This window comes from Ciconia boyciana, chromosome 9 (genome assembly GCF_034638445.1).
Source record: "Ciconia boyciana chromosome 9, ASM3463844v1, whole genome shotgun sequence".
NCBI classification, from domain to species: domain Eukaryota; kingdom Metazoa; phylum Chordata; class Aves; order Ciconiiformes; family Ciconiidae; genus Ciconia; species Ciconia boyciana.
The window spans coordinates 14462200-14479199 of NC_132942.1; the positions used below are offsets into that span (position 1 = coordinate 14462200).

Genomic DNA, 17000 nt, shown 5'->3' on the forward strand with positions numbered 1-17000 from the left:
TACCTACAGGAATAATATTATCAGTGGGCTATGTCTCTGTACATCTTAATGAACTCTAAGCAGTCAAGGATTAGTATTACAGTATCTAACTCCTTTTGACATACCCTCTGTGTGATGGGAAGCCTGGAAAAACACTCTTAAGATTTGACACCAGCAGGTTTTTCTTCTGTTGCAGGCCTCTTGCCTCTCTCAACAAGAATAATGAGCTGAACCTCTGGAGTAAAAATGCATAACAACTTTGTAGGAAGTCCAGGAATTATTTTCAGACAAGAAGGATGTGAAACATTTTTCTATGAGACAAATTTCAGTAAATAAAGTACAGTGTAAAGCTGATATTCCCTACGTTACAGCAGACATAATTGCTGTAGCTAAGACAATAACTATTTGCACAGTTCAAATTCTTAGCTATCAACAATTTCGATTCCCTCATCAAAATATACACAGCATTGTTAACCTTCAAAGAAATGTTTTGATAACTGATGAGAGAGATTACAGCAATAAACTTTTTACAAGGGCATATAGTAATAGAACAAGGGGTAATGGCTTTAAACTGAAAGAGGGTCAATTTAGATTAGATATAAGGAAGAAATTCTTCACTATAAGGGTGGTGAAGCACTGGAACAGGTTGCCCAGAGAAGTTGTGGATGCCCCATCCCTGGAAGTGTTCAAGGCCAGGTTGGATGGAGCTTTGAGCAACCTGGTCTAGTGAAAGATGTCCCTACCCATGGCAGGGGGGTTGGAACTAGATGGTCTTTAACGTCCCTTCCAACCCAAACCATTCTATGATTCTATGATAAAATCACAAAAGTGTCATGTTCACAGGTAGTGAAGTGAACCACTAGCAAATGTTGATACTTGAATATGCATACATACATATATTATATATACACTAAGAGAGAGAGAGATACACGGAGAGCATTTAGAATATTTTATAGCTTTTTGTCTCTGAAGTGGCCGTATTTCACAAGTTGGTGAAGTGAATTAATTAAGAATAGGACCATTGACTGGAAATATTAAGAACCAGGTTCACAACTTGTTACTTTGTTGGAAAACACTGATAAAAATACAGTGACAGTGTTAGATATGGGCTTGAATTATCACAGAACTATCCAGAGGCCAAGATGTATTTAAATCAACTAATAACATTGATCTATCATTTATTGTTGTAGTTAAATATATCATGTTTGGAAATGAAAAAAATTACCTTGATGGCTGAAGGCCGGATCCATGTTTTTTGAGAATCTGTGACAGCAACTACTGTAACTATCTATTTTTGATGGATAAATGTAATTCTGCATTTGGACATTGGGAATTACCAGATTGGCCTGGGTATTGGTACGTTTGAGCAGGATCCAAGTGTCAAATTTGGTTCAGACTAGACTCAGTCCAGAGTGACATTTTTATGCTTTCATTCTATTAGGAGCATTTCACTTTCTCTCCATTTAAGTCTTCTTTAGAAGAATTATTTCTTTATTTCTCCCATGAGTTTTAGAAAGATGGGCTTTGAACTAACTGAAACAGTGTCAGGTCACATCTCCCAGTTTCTGATGACTGTGTTTGCACATCAGTCTCCCAGTTTATAAACAGCACTGGGGAGGCTTGACGCTGTCTATATTTGCTTTGGGTTTAGGCAGAAAAAACTGGGGAGATAAAAAATTTGTTATTGTAGGTCATGGTCCAAGTACCTATTTTAGACTGAGGTGCTCTTACTTTGGGAAATCATGAGATTCCCTGATTTTTTTACTTCACTAGTAGCTGCTAAATTGCATTTTTGGACAATGGAACTTGGGATTCTGGTTCCAAAATTTGGCAAGGTCCAGGTTTTATAGCCTTCTAGTCCTTTGCCTCTGGCCAGGAAGCATTTCCTGTGTCTGTGTAGCCTGACTTTATTAGGGGGAGGGGAGATAAAAACCTTGCATATTCCCCCTAATCCTATCACATACTAAATCACCTCATTCATACCAACTCCACCAATGCTGCTTTCCCCATTTCCTGAGTTACTTAGCAACAACCATCCCTCCCTTTTCCACTCCCCCATCCATCCTTTCATTTTTTTTTCCCTTTGCAATCATGATTTCCAGGCTGTTTAGAAAAATGAGGATGCTCAGCAGCATAGGGCAAGCTTTTCCTTCCAACCTCCTTTTTTATGCCTGCCAAATCCTTCTCGCCTCCAAAATGAAAATCCAGGCTGCCTGCATATGTGTAATCAAAGGTTAAAAAGCACCCCAGCTGACACCACGCATGTGTTAATCTGTGCTGCAGCAGAGTGCATCATTTCCACTTTGACCTCAGAGTTAATCTGCATTCAGGCAGAAGCTCCATTGCTTTATTCTTTCTTTTCTTCTTTTTTCCCCTCTCTTTTACTCTTTCTATTGCTTTATTGGATTTTGTTGCATGTGTGTGAGTGGTTCTGTAAATGTGTGCATGTGTATGTGTTTCTTTTTTCCTTGACTGTTTTTATTCTGTGAGTGTCTGTGGGTTTGGTTTTTTTTTCTTTTCTCCCAATTATATTATTCCCCTAGATTTGGAAGCTGCTGCCTGCTGCCTGAGCTGACGTTTTCTGATTATATCTGCAAAGGGCTTGTGCAGATCTAATTTCTGTCCCCCTGCATATTAATTCCCGCAGCTGGGCGCAATGTATCATCCCACTGACGGGACCTGGTAGGGAGGGGGGGGAGAACCACTACCAAAAAAAAAATTAAAGAAGGGGACGGATCCATCTGCAACCAAGAGGAAAGGGGAAAAAAACGGGGGGGGGGGAGAAAAAGAGATGATTCCTCCAAATCCAACAAGCCTGGGGAGCACTGCATTCTTGAATCCTGCATTTTCTCTCAAAATGATGGTGTGGGCACTTCTGTTCCTCTCTTTCATCCAGTGGTAAGATGTGCTTTCTGATTCTGTTGGGGGGGGGGGGGAGAGGGAGGGCTGGGGGGGTGAAGAATCTGTTTGCAAATTTGCAGAGCTGTGGTGAGAATGCCGGAGGTTTGGATAGTGGCATTACATTCATCTGTATCCTAGCAGCTGAGATCTTACAATGTTTTATTTCTCTTACAATTGTTGTCGCTCTGAAATGGACAGGGAGGGTAAGCAGCGGGTGTGTGTGATAGTGGTACATGCCGGGTGTTGCATAGAATTTGATGCCATATTAATGAAGCCTTTTATCTCTGAATTATTGTTTGCTACAGTGCATGGAGTTATCATACAGCTGTGTTTTGTGGGCAGAATGTCAGTGCATCCGTGCTTGTTTTCACCTAAGCAGCCACATCATGGCTGTGCCTGGGCTATGGGCTCCGAAGCGCCGTACGTTTGTTCCGTCTGTAAGGAGCCAGTGCAAGGATTTAGGACCAAGGACAGAGATGCAGATCTCTGCACAACCCTCCCAAGGCAGGCAGCGAGGTGCTGCCTGCATTTCCCAGTTACTGAAATGCTTTTAATGCTGATGGAACAAGCAATGGGATGTAATAATGTTCGCTGATCACACGAGATGAATGTTTACAATAGCATTTACCCCCCCCCACTGACACATGTACTGTTTGAAGACAACTTGTGCATGCTGCATATGTGTATTGTATACATAAATGTAAAGAGGTAAAAATCTTAACAGCAGAGGAAGAAGGAGTTTATATGTGGATGAGTAGAAAGTGGAGGGGGGGAGTGAGTATTGCTGCAGTGCCAAGCATTACACTGAACCAGACACTCTTGCAAAAATTTGTGGACTGTGCATTTAACAGGTTAGATGAGAAAGTAGCACTGCATTGCAAAGTACCTGGCCTTTCAAGTGGTAATAGACTTTTCCTCACAGCTGCATAAGCCATGTTGTCATTGATACATTAGAAAAGTTAGTGTCCACTCTCTTTTCTACTATTAATGTTGTATTCATACAGGCTCCTCATTCAAATTTACCTTCTTTCTTCCCCCCTCCTTTTACATGGAAACTACCATACTGAAAAGTGGGTTCTTTCTCTTTGCTTTTTTTGTTTGCTTGTTTAAGAAAAATCAGACTTTGTAGTTGCCGTGGTAGGATTTTAGTTCTAAGCAAAATAAAAGCCCAAAATTATTGGACAGGGAAATTAAAAGTTGCTGAGTTTTAGAGTAACTTTCTTCATGCTAAAAGGACTTAGTGAAGAATTCCTGTGAAAAGAAACTTAAAATGGTTGAAAATGGAGTATAAAGTGAAATAAAACTTGGTGAGCCTACCATGAGGGATACTTTGTTATTGGGAGTAAGACAGGTGTAAGTTAGCTCTGATTCTTACAGAATTGTTTATGATTACTATGTGAATAGAGCAATGGAAAATGAGCTTTTACAGGATTTCATGAACACAGGGTCTCAGATTATTTTGACATAAAGCTTCCACTAAAATAGTCCCAGATATTTATTTTAACACACTTCTTTCTTTTCACTCATCTTTCAGAATACCGTAGCCTGAGGGGAATTTCACCAAAATTATTTCATGAGCTTTAAAAGAAACTCTTCATAATGCAAATTAAAGTTTTATCTCAGCAAAAGGTTCTGCTTTCTGTTCATAGCCATCTGATAGCCAAGATGGTTTCCTCTAACAGCTTCCTGACCTCATAATTTTAAAGAATAAATAATAGACAGAGAAACAATATTAGAAAGCTACAAGGAAAGGAGAAAATGATCCTTAGTGCTTTACGAAAATATTTTAAATGAGTCGGTATGCAAATATTATTTTAATTCTAATAATCAGTACACTTTTCTCCTTCTGTTGTGGAAGAAACCTTACTATTAGTTTTGGAGACTCATGGACCAAGACAAAGTCACAGAAGTTGAACTTAGATACCATTTATTTATAGCCAGGGTGAAAGTTTTTCTTTGTTAAAAACTCATGAAACACTTCAGAAGGAGGGGAATGTCATTGTATTACGTGCTGCTTGTCTTAGACATTGAAAGTCTTAAAGACCAATGCAACTGAACACTAATGTATGTGCTCCGTGTTATGCATGTGAATAAATGTGTTGACATGAATCAGAATACAGACAAAAGTTTAAGTACTTGCAGAATCTGATCAAAGTAATTGAACACATAAAAATTGATTACCAATATTGTGCAGAAGTTTTTCCCCTATTAATACAAAAAATTACTATATAGAGAAATTAATTGTTGCACAATTGTTGATATTTTAGAAGATTAGAGAAAGAAGAGGAAAGTTAAGGCATCATTCAGGCATTAATGGAAGTAGCTAAAATTCTGGCACTGACTTCATCAAACCATGATTTGAATGAATTCAGAACAAATATATTACAGCACTGCAGTATTTTACCTTTACAATAATTTTATGTATTAGTTTTATTACATGCACAGAGTACATCCTTACAATTGTGCACACTAAAGTTTTAGGAAGTGCTTTCTTCCAGTTTGTTTCTTGACATTCATAACTGTACTGCAAACTTCTTGCATAAAGTTCCCCCATCATCTTATCACTCAGACTAGTGTAACAGCATTGTGCAGTCCATCATATTGACTAGAAGCTGTGTTTCAGTGAAAATGAGTGAAACCAACCTCCAAATTTCTGAAAATCGTGCATCAAAATCTTAGGGTTTAGAAACACTTTAAAAATGTAAATAAAATATTTGCACACCTCAATATGGGGTTTAATTGGAACTAATTATTTGATTACACTTATTGAACATAATAGGTAATTAACATGTTACATGTAATAGAACTCACTCACCAGCAAAGTTTCAAATAGATTTAAAGCTATACACTGCACACTATTTACATATAGGTTTTATTAGTAATTTTTGCATAGTCCTTAGCTTTAACAAATTGTCTGCAAAAAATCACATGAACACAGTGCAAAGCAATGTCCAAATGTGAAATGCTGGACACTAGCTATTTTATTTTTTTCACCTGTTAGTGCTCACATAGTGTCATGGCAATGTTTCTACACTGCCGCTAGATACCTAAAACTGAAAACTGTCAAGACTGATCAGCAAAAAGCATAACTAAAGCAATCATTGTAGCACCAGAATAGTTTGGTGCATATATGAATATATGCATTTTTACTAGTAAATTACTAAACATGGGAGTAAAAATTGTTTTGTTCTTGTAAAGTACTAGCAGTGTCAGCTGGGTTCTTGCACTGTGTGATAAGTGATATAAAAATAATGATTAAAAGGGGCATGAATATCCCTGAGCTGAACAGTCACTTAGAATTACTGTAAAGGTTGCTAACATTGGTTTGGTATTAATCCTGCAGCTGTAGTTATTTGTACACTAGCTTCCAATACTTTCACACAGTGTATAACACCAATATTAAAGTCAGAGGTCCCACTGAAGTCCCACTTGGAGCATTATTGGAACAAGATGTTGCTCAGCAAGAGACAATTTCTCAACTAACAAGGAATGGTCCCTTTTAAAGAAGTGTCATGATGGAAGATGTGAATCTAGGTGCTGTTAAATCAGGACTTTATCCTTGTCTATGATACTATGAAATTGAATTTTTAGTGCTGACTGGCCTGTATACTAGTGTTTGTTTCAGCAGAGCTGAGGCTGCATGGACACAGGACCTGCACTCTACTTGAACATTTCAGGGGTAGCAAGGAGGGTGAGGCTGTCTTTAAGTTTTTCGTAGCCATGCTGCATTCCTGACTGCTATCAGCTGTAATGCTGGGATACAAACTTGGAACAACTATTATTGTAATAAAAAGACTACCAAAAACACTGATCTAAAGTAGATTTGAACAATTAAGTAAAATTCTCACTATCTCATTATTAATACCTTGACGGGGAAAAAAATATTACAGACACTGTTTCCCTACTTGCAAGTATATAATGATCTGGAGATGTGGATTAAACCCTTTAACTAACTTCTGCTTTAGTGACTATACCACCTAACCATAACCTGCATGCCAAAATTCATGTATTCCAAAATACTCTAATGAATATGTAAAGTGATGTTAAAAAGTCTTTCAGAAAATTTGAATCTCTGAAAATCTGAGAAGTGAAACTTGTTAATAAAAAACTATAGAAACTAACTACAGTAAAAATAGCTTAGGAAATTAATCTACTCTTTTAATGTAGTATTTCCCATATGATTCATATTATATGTCTTCTTTGTGGCCATCCAAATCATGCTTTTGGCTCTTAAGTTTAAACTGTTCTTGATTAGTGCTGATCTGGAAAAAAAATCTTGTTGATTTGGATTGTGATCACATTGTTTTCCTCTTTATGCTACGTTTGCTCTGTTGGCATATGTCAAGAACTTCTGTAACAGTTGCACAAAAAAGGGAAGAAGACTCTGATAGAAGTGAACAGATGAAGGAAAAAGAAGCAAATGTCTGGCTAAAGGAAACTCATTTCAAGTCTCAGTCCCAGTACAATTAAATTCTTATATACTTAAGTAACGACCACCACTTTCTCCAATAAGAGAACAAAGAACTGAATTGTGAATTGAAAGCATGAATTATTAAAGGATTAGATAAAGCATTAGACACAGGTGAGTAAAAACAGATGCACACGCTTATTTCTTTTCATAGGAAGGCTGATTTTTTTTCATACTCTGCCTCTTATGCCTGCTTAGAGTATTTCTGTACTGATCAGCACAGTACCTTGTAGAGATACATTCAAGTAAGCTCCAAAGCAGAGGTAGTTTTAAGGTCAATACCTCTGACTGGCACTGTCCTGCAATGTGGAGATGCACTAGCTCATTTGAAGCTAGCTCAGTACCCTGTAGCCTTTCCCTTGTTATGTTCAGCCACTCTAGCTATAAAAGTTCTATATATTCCTAGATACAAAGATTCTATTAGGGTGATCATTTGATCATTTTTTTTTAAAAACATTCAACAGAATAACTAGAGTGTACTGTGGTTCTCTGCTTCATTGGTACAGTCTGAACTGCTGCTTTACGAACTATTGTACCTGCAGCCCCACTCAGTCTTATACAGAAAAGGAGGTCAGTTATGTGAGAATGGCAGTGAAGAATACAATGCTAGCTGGGGGCTCGCTTAATATGAATTCGGGCTTAGAAAACATACATATAAAGAAAAATGATTGACATAGCGATGTTAGAACTGAAGTTTGGGGGTTTTTTAATTTTCATGCTTCATACCCTATCTAGTGCTGTACTTTAATGGACATTTATTGCAATATAAATTCCTTTTAACACAGATGGTAAGGTTTGATTGTCCATTTTCCCAGTTATGTCTACTAAGAAATCAGCACCTTATCCTATACCTAACGCTGAAAATCTCAGCAGTTTTAGGAATTTCCTCACATGATGGGCCTAGTAATCTCAGTAATGGATCCTCTCAGTAATCCCTGACCCACTGAAGTTTGTTGCTGAGGGAAAAGCTACGACCTATACAGTATAAATTCTTACAGGTAGTTATGTGTTCATAAGTAAGAACTGGGAAATAACCCAAAGTTAAATTAAAACTCAGTAAGAATCTTCAAGAAGTGTTTCTTACACTGCATAATGCTTTTACTTTTTGCAGAAAGCTCTCAACCTACATTCCAGATAACTGATTTAGAATACCTCTAAACACTTTTTTTCTTCATTCCTTCTTTTTTATTCTGTATAGAAGATCGGCTTAAACTTTAGACTCCACTTCAGCCCACAGACTGTAATGTAAATTGATCTTAAGCGGCACATAGGTCTTGTCCTAGCCCTCTGGACATTCAAGAACAGAGCTTGTTTTCTGTGAATAGAAGTTCTGAACAAGAACTAAGGAGACTTTGTGTCAGTAAAAGAGAAAGAGATATGTTTATTTATCTTTTTTTAGAAAAGATATGACAACTGATGATAGAAATAGACATCCAGGTAACTTCACTGGAAGTAGAGGTATGCTTCTGGGCTCAAAGGTGGAGGCTGTTTACTTAGAACAAGATACATTCATTATATGATGAATAAAAAGACTGTAGAAAGTACCAGGAAAGAACCATAAATTGCAGAAAAAAAAAGTCCATCACCATAGTCAGGTAACTATAATTATTATCAAATAAGGAAGAGCCTATTTCATAGAATGAGACTAAATCCAAACTTGTTGAGCACTAATGAAATTGCCCCTACTGAATATATCCAAAGCACAAAAAACAGGGTGAAGAGCTATTTTAGCTGAAGGGGAGATGAGAAAAGAACAGCATAAAGTGTCCATTCTAAATGCACTGAGTTTTTTTAGACTTTAGACTCAATATGAGGAGTGACTTCTGATGACTTGAAACTTAACATTCAGTGCATGCTTCCTTTTGATACTGGGTTATGACCCAAATTGTCATGATGCTAGTAAAAAGCGTACCATGAGAGTCTGAATTCACCTACTGTGTACACCTATAGAGGTGTATTTTCTTCACAGGCATTTTATTCAGGTGAGCTCCTGGCTCAGAACAGCTCCAGTGCAGTAAGTAGGAGCTTTGCTGTTTGAATTGGGTCCAGTTTTCTATTTGTGAAGTCCAGAAGTAACCTGCTTGTTTGATTCTTCCAATTAAGAAGAAATTCAGCTTTGCACTAAGCCAGAAGGTGGAGAAAACAGCATTTAATTTTATCTCTGGAAACAAGAAAATAATATTACTTGCCTTTAAACTTGTCATATGAAGTGGTTAGAAATTCATTTATATCAGAATGTGTAACCATCTCCTTCAATGTGAGAAATTTACAAGAAACTATCTTTTTTTTTTTCACCCATATGAAAAAAGAGTAGGAAGAGGGAGGTAGTGGGTACATATTTTCACAAGTCCCAGCACCTGCCAACTGGCTGAGACAAACTGAGGTAAAAGAGGGGCGAAGGTGGTAGGTTGAAGAAAACTATTGAGAGAACAGTGAGGATTACATCTAGTGTGATTCTAGGGTATTTGTATAGTTGTGACAGGAAATTGATATGCAAGTCTTGTCAGACTGAATATTGGGTAGTCAGTCTGACACACGGTGATATCCTCTTATTTATATAACTGGGTAATATTTTTAACACAACTACTGTCAAAAAAAGAAGGCTTTAATGCTGCCGAAAACCACGAGTGACTGCATAAGCAGAAGAGAAATGTAGCAAACACCTTCCCATGTAAATGACTACCTCAGCTACATAATGCTTTTTCATGTGATGACCTAAGCAACATGGAAAAAGTTGACTGTAGAAGCATTACTTGTTTTCTCTTATATAAAGGGCATAGGCACCCAATGAAGTTATCATTGGCTGCCTGAAAACTCATGAAAATGGTTTTCTTTCTAATCAGTGAAGTAATGCAGAGCCCAAAGATTTATATAGATTCAAAAAGAAGAAAAATTCTTCCAAGTCCATTAAACTCAGTGGTAACATTTCGTTACAGGAAATCTCTAGTTGCATGGTTCTGGAAGCGGAGAGACTTCACCAGGGAAGCATCGTTATATTCTTGCCCTGATCTTTTGCTCTTAGCTTCTGCTATTGGCATCTGCTAGATGCAGAATATATGGCACAATATATAGCTGATGTGACCCAGAGTAATCATTACATTACGATTACTGCAAAGTGATAGCAGGTAATAGAACTTCAGTAATTTATACAAGAATCTCAATGCAACAAATGATTATCATTAAGGAATAAAATCACTAATGTGTAAGTCAGATTTTCTCATCTACAGGATGAGTTCTATTTTTTCAGATTTAGTGGAAGGACATTTTCACACATATTCAGTAAAGTACACCACAATGCGTAGGCCTAGCTGTGAAATCTGGCCATTGTATATGAAACTAAATATTACTCTTACAAGATAGAACTGTCATCTCTTCTCAGACAGCCAGCAAAACATTAAAGTAGCAGCATTTTTACAAAACCTAAGCCAACATATACAGATTATTACCAGAAATAAAACATCAATATACGAAAAAGCCCCCTATTTAAAATAAATGAAGGAAAATAATGAGCATTTGAAAGGAATGGAACAAGAAGAAGATATCTGCTTTTTATGCTTGCATTAGCTCTTTCCAAATGATGCAGGTAACCATTTATGAAATTGTATTTTTTACTGAAAGTCATCTTGGACTTTGGTGTGAACCCTTGAGATGTAAGGCTAGCTTTTTTCTGAGCTATTTATCATCTTAAGCTCTTTGAATGCTCCATGTTCTACAGAAAAATACCTATGGTTCTATACATTGATGAGAAATGCATCTTAAAGAGGATCTCATGCATACCCAAAATAACCTTCTGACAGAATTCCCTGGAAAACAGTGGGTGATATGAGAAAATGAATGTTTTCCTTCAGTAGTGATTCAATGTTGTATTGTGTAACACGAATAGCATGTTCTGGTCTTATGAAGCTCTTGTTAATCTGTAGTAAGATATCTAAACAGAAATCCTCCTGTTGTGACAGATTGAGGATTATCTACTGAATTCCACTTTCATTTAATTCCCTTAGATTATTTTTCAAGAGAGAGAAAAAGAGATAGAAAGAGAAAGAATGAGAAAGAGAAAATGAAGAGCAATTAATATTAATGAGATAATGCTAGAAAGCCTTACTAAACTAATCAATGTATTATTCAATATATTATTAAGTGATAATGCACTTCTGCAACCTCCTGATCCATGCATATGTTTGATAAAGCTGGAGAAAGTTTGTCACCAAACCAGGATTAATTATGCTCATAATGGTCAGATAAAGAGATCAGTCACATCTTAGCCATTTCGTGTACATCCTGGGAAAGGGTGGTATAGGATGTACTCTGCTTTTCCTTTCCAAAAACTGATGAAGACACAAAAGACTTCACACTGTAGATTAACACTAAAAAGGCTTCAGTCAGGTGTACAGCAGATACTGATGCAGGCAAGGGAGAACAGTTCATCAAGGAGTCTGCAATCATCTTTCCCCTTCTGCTGTCCTGAACAAAGACTCTGGTTTCTACTTTTATAGGCCTAAGAGCCATTCTTCCAAAATTTAGGCATTCAAACTGCCTCTGTGTGCAGAAAAGTAATCACCTGACCCCCAAAAAATCAATAATATAATTCTATATGCAGATCATTAGCTCATGCTTATTTGTGGTAACAGCCAATATTTTCAAAACAATTGGAAAAATATTGTCCAAACAGATACCACACCAAAGGGAAACAAGCATACAAATGTCAGTGAATGAAGAATGCCACCAAATAATTGATATATAATTAAGATTACAGTCAGCTTGACCTTCTACAGCTGAATCATTGGTAGCTCTTAGAGTTACTTAATACAGAGAGCAAGGACTTGAGCTATGAGCCCCAAAAGGCTGTACAGTTGCTGTGAATAGGAGGCAGAACTGAAGGAGATATGGAAGTGAATTATGAAGGCTGGACTTACACAGCATTTTTAACACAGTGACAAGAAGCCTGCTATTACTTCAAATAGAAAATCAGTGCAGGGATTCAGAAAGATGAGTTATTATGATCAAATTAACAAAGATGACAAATGCAGGGCAACCTTTTCCATGAAGTGAAGATAGCCCGTGTATAAGTTTTGGAAGTTAGAGGCTAGGGAAATGCCACACTCAAATAAGAACACAAGTGAGAAAGCTGGTAGCAGCTCTCAGTTATGCAGTAAAGTGAGAGAGAAGCAGAGAAAGTAACTCCTTACTACAGTAAGTCACTTTGGTTAGAGGAGTGGTCATGCTGTAAGATGGCTTGGAAAAGAAGATGAGGCGTGTGATCCATGTAATAAGATCTACACTGCCAAGAACTGTCTTAGGAGCTGATCTTGAAGACTGAAAAGACACCTGTTGGCTTCTGTATACATAACTGAAATGATGTGTTTTGCTCCTACAGCCTGTGAGGGCTATGAACCCAAATATGTTTGAGTATTACAACTTTGTTTTGTAACGTAGTAAAGGAATCACTATTTTCTTGGAAGGTAAGGATTTGGCAGAGGGAAAGGTTACCAGCAGCAAAATATTTGGAGGACCTTAGAATACAATCACAAATATTGCTGCTCTTTTATTGGACAAAAATAATTAACTAGTATCAAAGACTGCATTGTATTGAATAAACATATCAGATATTTGTAATCTCTTTGGGGCAAGGGCAATCAACATTACATTAATAATGGCTTTTTTCATTTTATTTCCCTGGTTTCTAAAGGAAATGCTAAAAAACCTCACTCAGCTGCTTTAAAGACTTAAAGCATCCACTTAAAATGACCTTTAAATGACTTAAAACCTTAACAAAGCTCTAATGCAGCACATGAGATTAAAGTCACCACAAATCTTTAGGGCCAAATTCTTAACTTCCAAGTCCAGCATAACTAATGAGGCTCTGAGCACCATATTTAAGAGGCAATGGTGAGCAACACAAAAATATTCTTCTCTGCTGCTGGTTATTGTGATACAGATCCACAACTCTGCCTCCTTGATGTCAAAAGGTTGTAAAATACCTCTGTTTCACCCAGGTGAGGACAGTGTTTCTTTCCCCTCACAACATGCCACCACTGCCTCTAGAGAGAGTTCATTTCTCAGAAATGAAATTAAGCAATTCCAAATTATTTGCTATTAATATCCAACCACTTTTAAGCCCACTTAATACACTTTAACCACTCAATATCCAATAATTTTTACTCTGGGTATACTTCTTAATATGGATTATTTCTATAATGAGTTCCAGAATTTACTATTCAGTCATCTAGGGATTATATGTGTGAAAACAAATCCTATATAGATTTGATTTTAAAAGGGAATAGGGATAATTTTAGCCTTACAGATTTCAAAAAGTGGATTTTATTTTAAGCTTTGAAATAAAATTATTCTTTGGCCATAAACCAAGAATTTTAGCTCACATAGTAACTTTGAAAAAGTTCTGAGTATGTGAAGCCTCTGGAGAGTATTAGAAAGAAAATTGTTTGCAGCTTTAATTATACAGTTTGTTAAAGAAGAAAAAAAAAAAACGGGAAATATTCTATATCTGTAAAATCAATTCTTTTGTTATGGTCCCCAAAGCACTATCTCTTTTAATCTCTCTATAGTAGATGAGTAGCAGAGGTGATTAAATTCAATGCAATATGTATTCAGATTGAAAAATGAGAAGCATTTGTTATCTGCATTTGTTACCTGCATATGCAATGTTCTGAGCTCCTCAATAAAATAGTAATGAAAGGATTTAATGAAAAAAAACAGAAGCTTAATAGTCGAATTATGTCCAATTGTAAATACTACATATTTTAAATAGGACTTCTCATTTTAGTTTACCTGCAAGAATTCCAAAGCATGTGAAGAATGTATTTCTTTAACAGAGATGTCATGTCTGCAATGACACCTTGGGAAACTGGCTGAGGCAGCTAAACTGGGGTTCAATTCTGCAAGGCTTTAAGCATTCAAGCCCTCATCCAGGAAAGCACTTTCACTTGTGTTTAAATGTTTACCAACACGGTTTTCTGCACCAGCATCAGAATACTGAGAAGTTGGCAGTGTGAAAAGCATACTCCTGGAAAATCTGACAGAAATAAGCTAAAAATGCCAACATTGCCAGCCAGTGTATTCCAGTTATGTCCTCTCTTCTAAATTATTTCACTGGTAATGCCTCCTGGAAAACTGTAGGGCTTGGAATAGCACCTGTTCTTTATTTAACAAATTATTTTGAGGTATGTTTGCCAAATTCTCTAGGGATTCAGGAGGATAAATTGCATGTAGAAGTTTTACTTCAGTGGCTTCCAGTGGAATTTCTTCTCATGAATACTCTGCCAGTTATTTTGCGTAAGTCTGTAGCTCATAAAAAGCTGCTGGAGCTGTAGCAAGGGAAACTGAAGATGAATTTATCCATGTGGGAGATATGCTATGATTAGTAAAACATCTTTATCCTTCCTTAGGTTCTGCTCATGTTCCATTAATTTCAGGGGTTTGCCCTCTTCCCAAGTTTTCAGGTCTCCATCCACACCTGATGGTCTCATCTGGCATCTGCCCAAGTCATGAAAAGACTCCCTGTTTTTAAAAAGTTCCTGATTATGCAGTCTGGATAAGATCCACCAAGGACCAACAAAATCCTGAAGCATTATGGTGCCTTCTCTGTACCCATAGAAAATGGGGTCTGAAACCATCTGCATTTTGCCAATTAGCTTATTCTTAGTTGCCATTATGCTTTGTGTGACTACCCTAAATATCTTCGTGGATCTTGTGTCAGTGCTCACAAACATGAGAGCATAAATGACACCACATGTAGCTGGTGCTCACATCTCTTAAATAGAGCTCCCACAGCTGGGAATGGACTAGTTCAAGATGACTTAGTAATGTCAGATGGTAGCAGCTGCCTATCGCTGCTTGGTCTTGTATTGATTCACCTTTAAAGCTTATTGCTGTCATGCCATAGTGGATGCTCCATACAGCTCTGAGAAAAGGCCAAGGAAACCTGGTGGGGATCTGGACATTGTGGCCTGAATATATGGACATTTTGGTTTACATCTGAAACAGTCTCTGCAGCACATTTAGTGGATCCTCTGATTTAGCCCCGGTATAGAGCTGCAGTGAAGATGAAGAGAAAAAAAAAATCCTTTTATATAATCTTTCAAACTGAAGGAAACATTTTCACCTCTGTATATCTTTCTGTACTTTGTATCATTCTCTGTAGTATCTTCTGCACTCTGTATTATTCCATTGCTAAACAGATTTTGAAACTCCAGTTACATGAGTCTACATCTCCTAGACCTTTATGTGGTTTCTCCCCTCCAGGAATTTCAGAAATAAATCAGTAATAGTTGTACCTTATAAACTTGGTTTCCAATGCAGTTTTTCAAAATAATGTTTTTGGAATATGTTTATGGCTACATCGACTGCTATTTCTGACCCTTGTAGCCAGTTCCACACATTAATCAAACCCACTCTTAGCTTCTGCTTGTACTTGGTTATTGTTCTGATTCTTGGCCTCTTTTTGAGTTATGAGGCATCCATTGTTCTCCATCCCTGAATACCATCTACTTATAAAATAAGTTTCTAGTAGCTTTCTCTTTAAAAGTTTCTTTTCTTTTACAAAGCCAAACTTCTCTGATCATAATCAGAACAATGACAATTTATAAAATAAAATTCTATTATATTGATGAGAGATAGTCCAAAAAGGTATACCAAAATATTTCTGGAGGAAAAAGAAAAGTCTGGGAGGTATATGTTTGTATGTGTGTGAAATAGAAATTGCTCCTATTTTCCTGGTGTTTTGACTAGCCTTAATAGTCACATTTAAATATAAGGGATGGGAAGATAGGCTTTGCAGTATTCATTATGCCTAGCCCACTCAAATGTCAAAAATTTCAGAGCTAGGAAGAATTTGCATGTTACGTGTCTTACATTCTTCTTACTGGAGACTGATAGAAAGGCCAAAAATAGAGAAATAAGACACTGAGTGAACCCATACACAGTTTCTTCTCATTAAAATAAAGTTGCAGAGTCACCATATTATTTATTAGTTAGCAGCAATAAAACAATTTACCATTTTTCAGAAAAAGATCTTGAAGTTCTTGCATAAGAAGCTGAATATACTTAATAGTGCGATTTTCTTTCTATGGAATAGATATCCAAAGTATGTGTTTTACATCTTTTTCTGGACCCCGGCATTTCTTTTTGAAATTGTGTTCCAAAACATTTGTCATAGTGGGGCATAAATAGGAAAGGAAGATGTAGCAACTTTGCATCAATATCCACCTTGGAAGGAACATTTGTGAACTGCAGCATGTAGCCCTGCAATACAACATTGCCATTGCTAATGACGGGCCATGATCTTTGCACTAAGCTTGCAAGGCCTCAGGATAGAGGCTTGTCAGGTCTGCTGGGTCTGAACTTTCTTGACCTACCCACAGGTTTGTTTTACCTGGTTTAGCTGCCACAGCAGTTTCTCTAATTGACCAGGCGTCTATGGCTAATTTGTTTGACTTTTTGTATGGTACAACCATAGTTTTATATAGACAATAGTAACAAGCAGTGACTCTATGAAGAATGAGTTATTTACATAGTTATGTAGTGCAGAGAAATACAAGCCTAGTGCGACAGCAGAGGCCTTGAGAAGTGGACACGGAATGCAGCATAGAGGGGTACAGGCATGGGGTGACATTGCCATTGAAAAACCCTGCCTGGG

At 37.0% G+C, this 17000-nt stretch overlaps 1 protein-coding gene across 1 annotated transcript in view; it reads left to right on the forward strand.

Moving 5' to 3' along the window:
* The first annotated feature begins 2770 nt into the window (after positions 1 to 2770).
* GABRG2 (gamma-aminobutyric acid type A receptor subunit gamma2) overlaps positions 2771 to 17000 on the forward strand; it is a 70315-nt gene continuing 56085 nt past the window's right edge. Inside the window, exon 1 of the mRNA XM_072873296.1 lies at positions 2771 to 2877. Within this exon, the coding sequence (XP_072729397.1) occupies positions 2771 to 2877 (107 nt within the window). The remainder of the gene's footprint in view (positions 2878 to 17000) is intronic.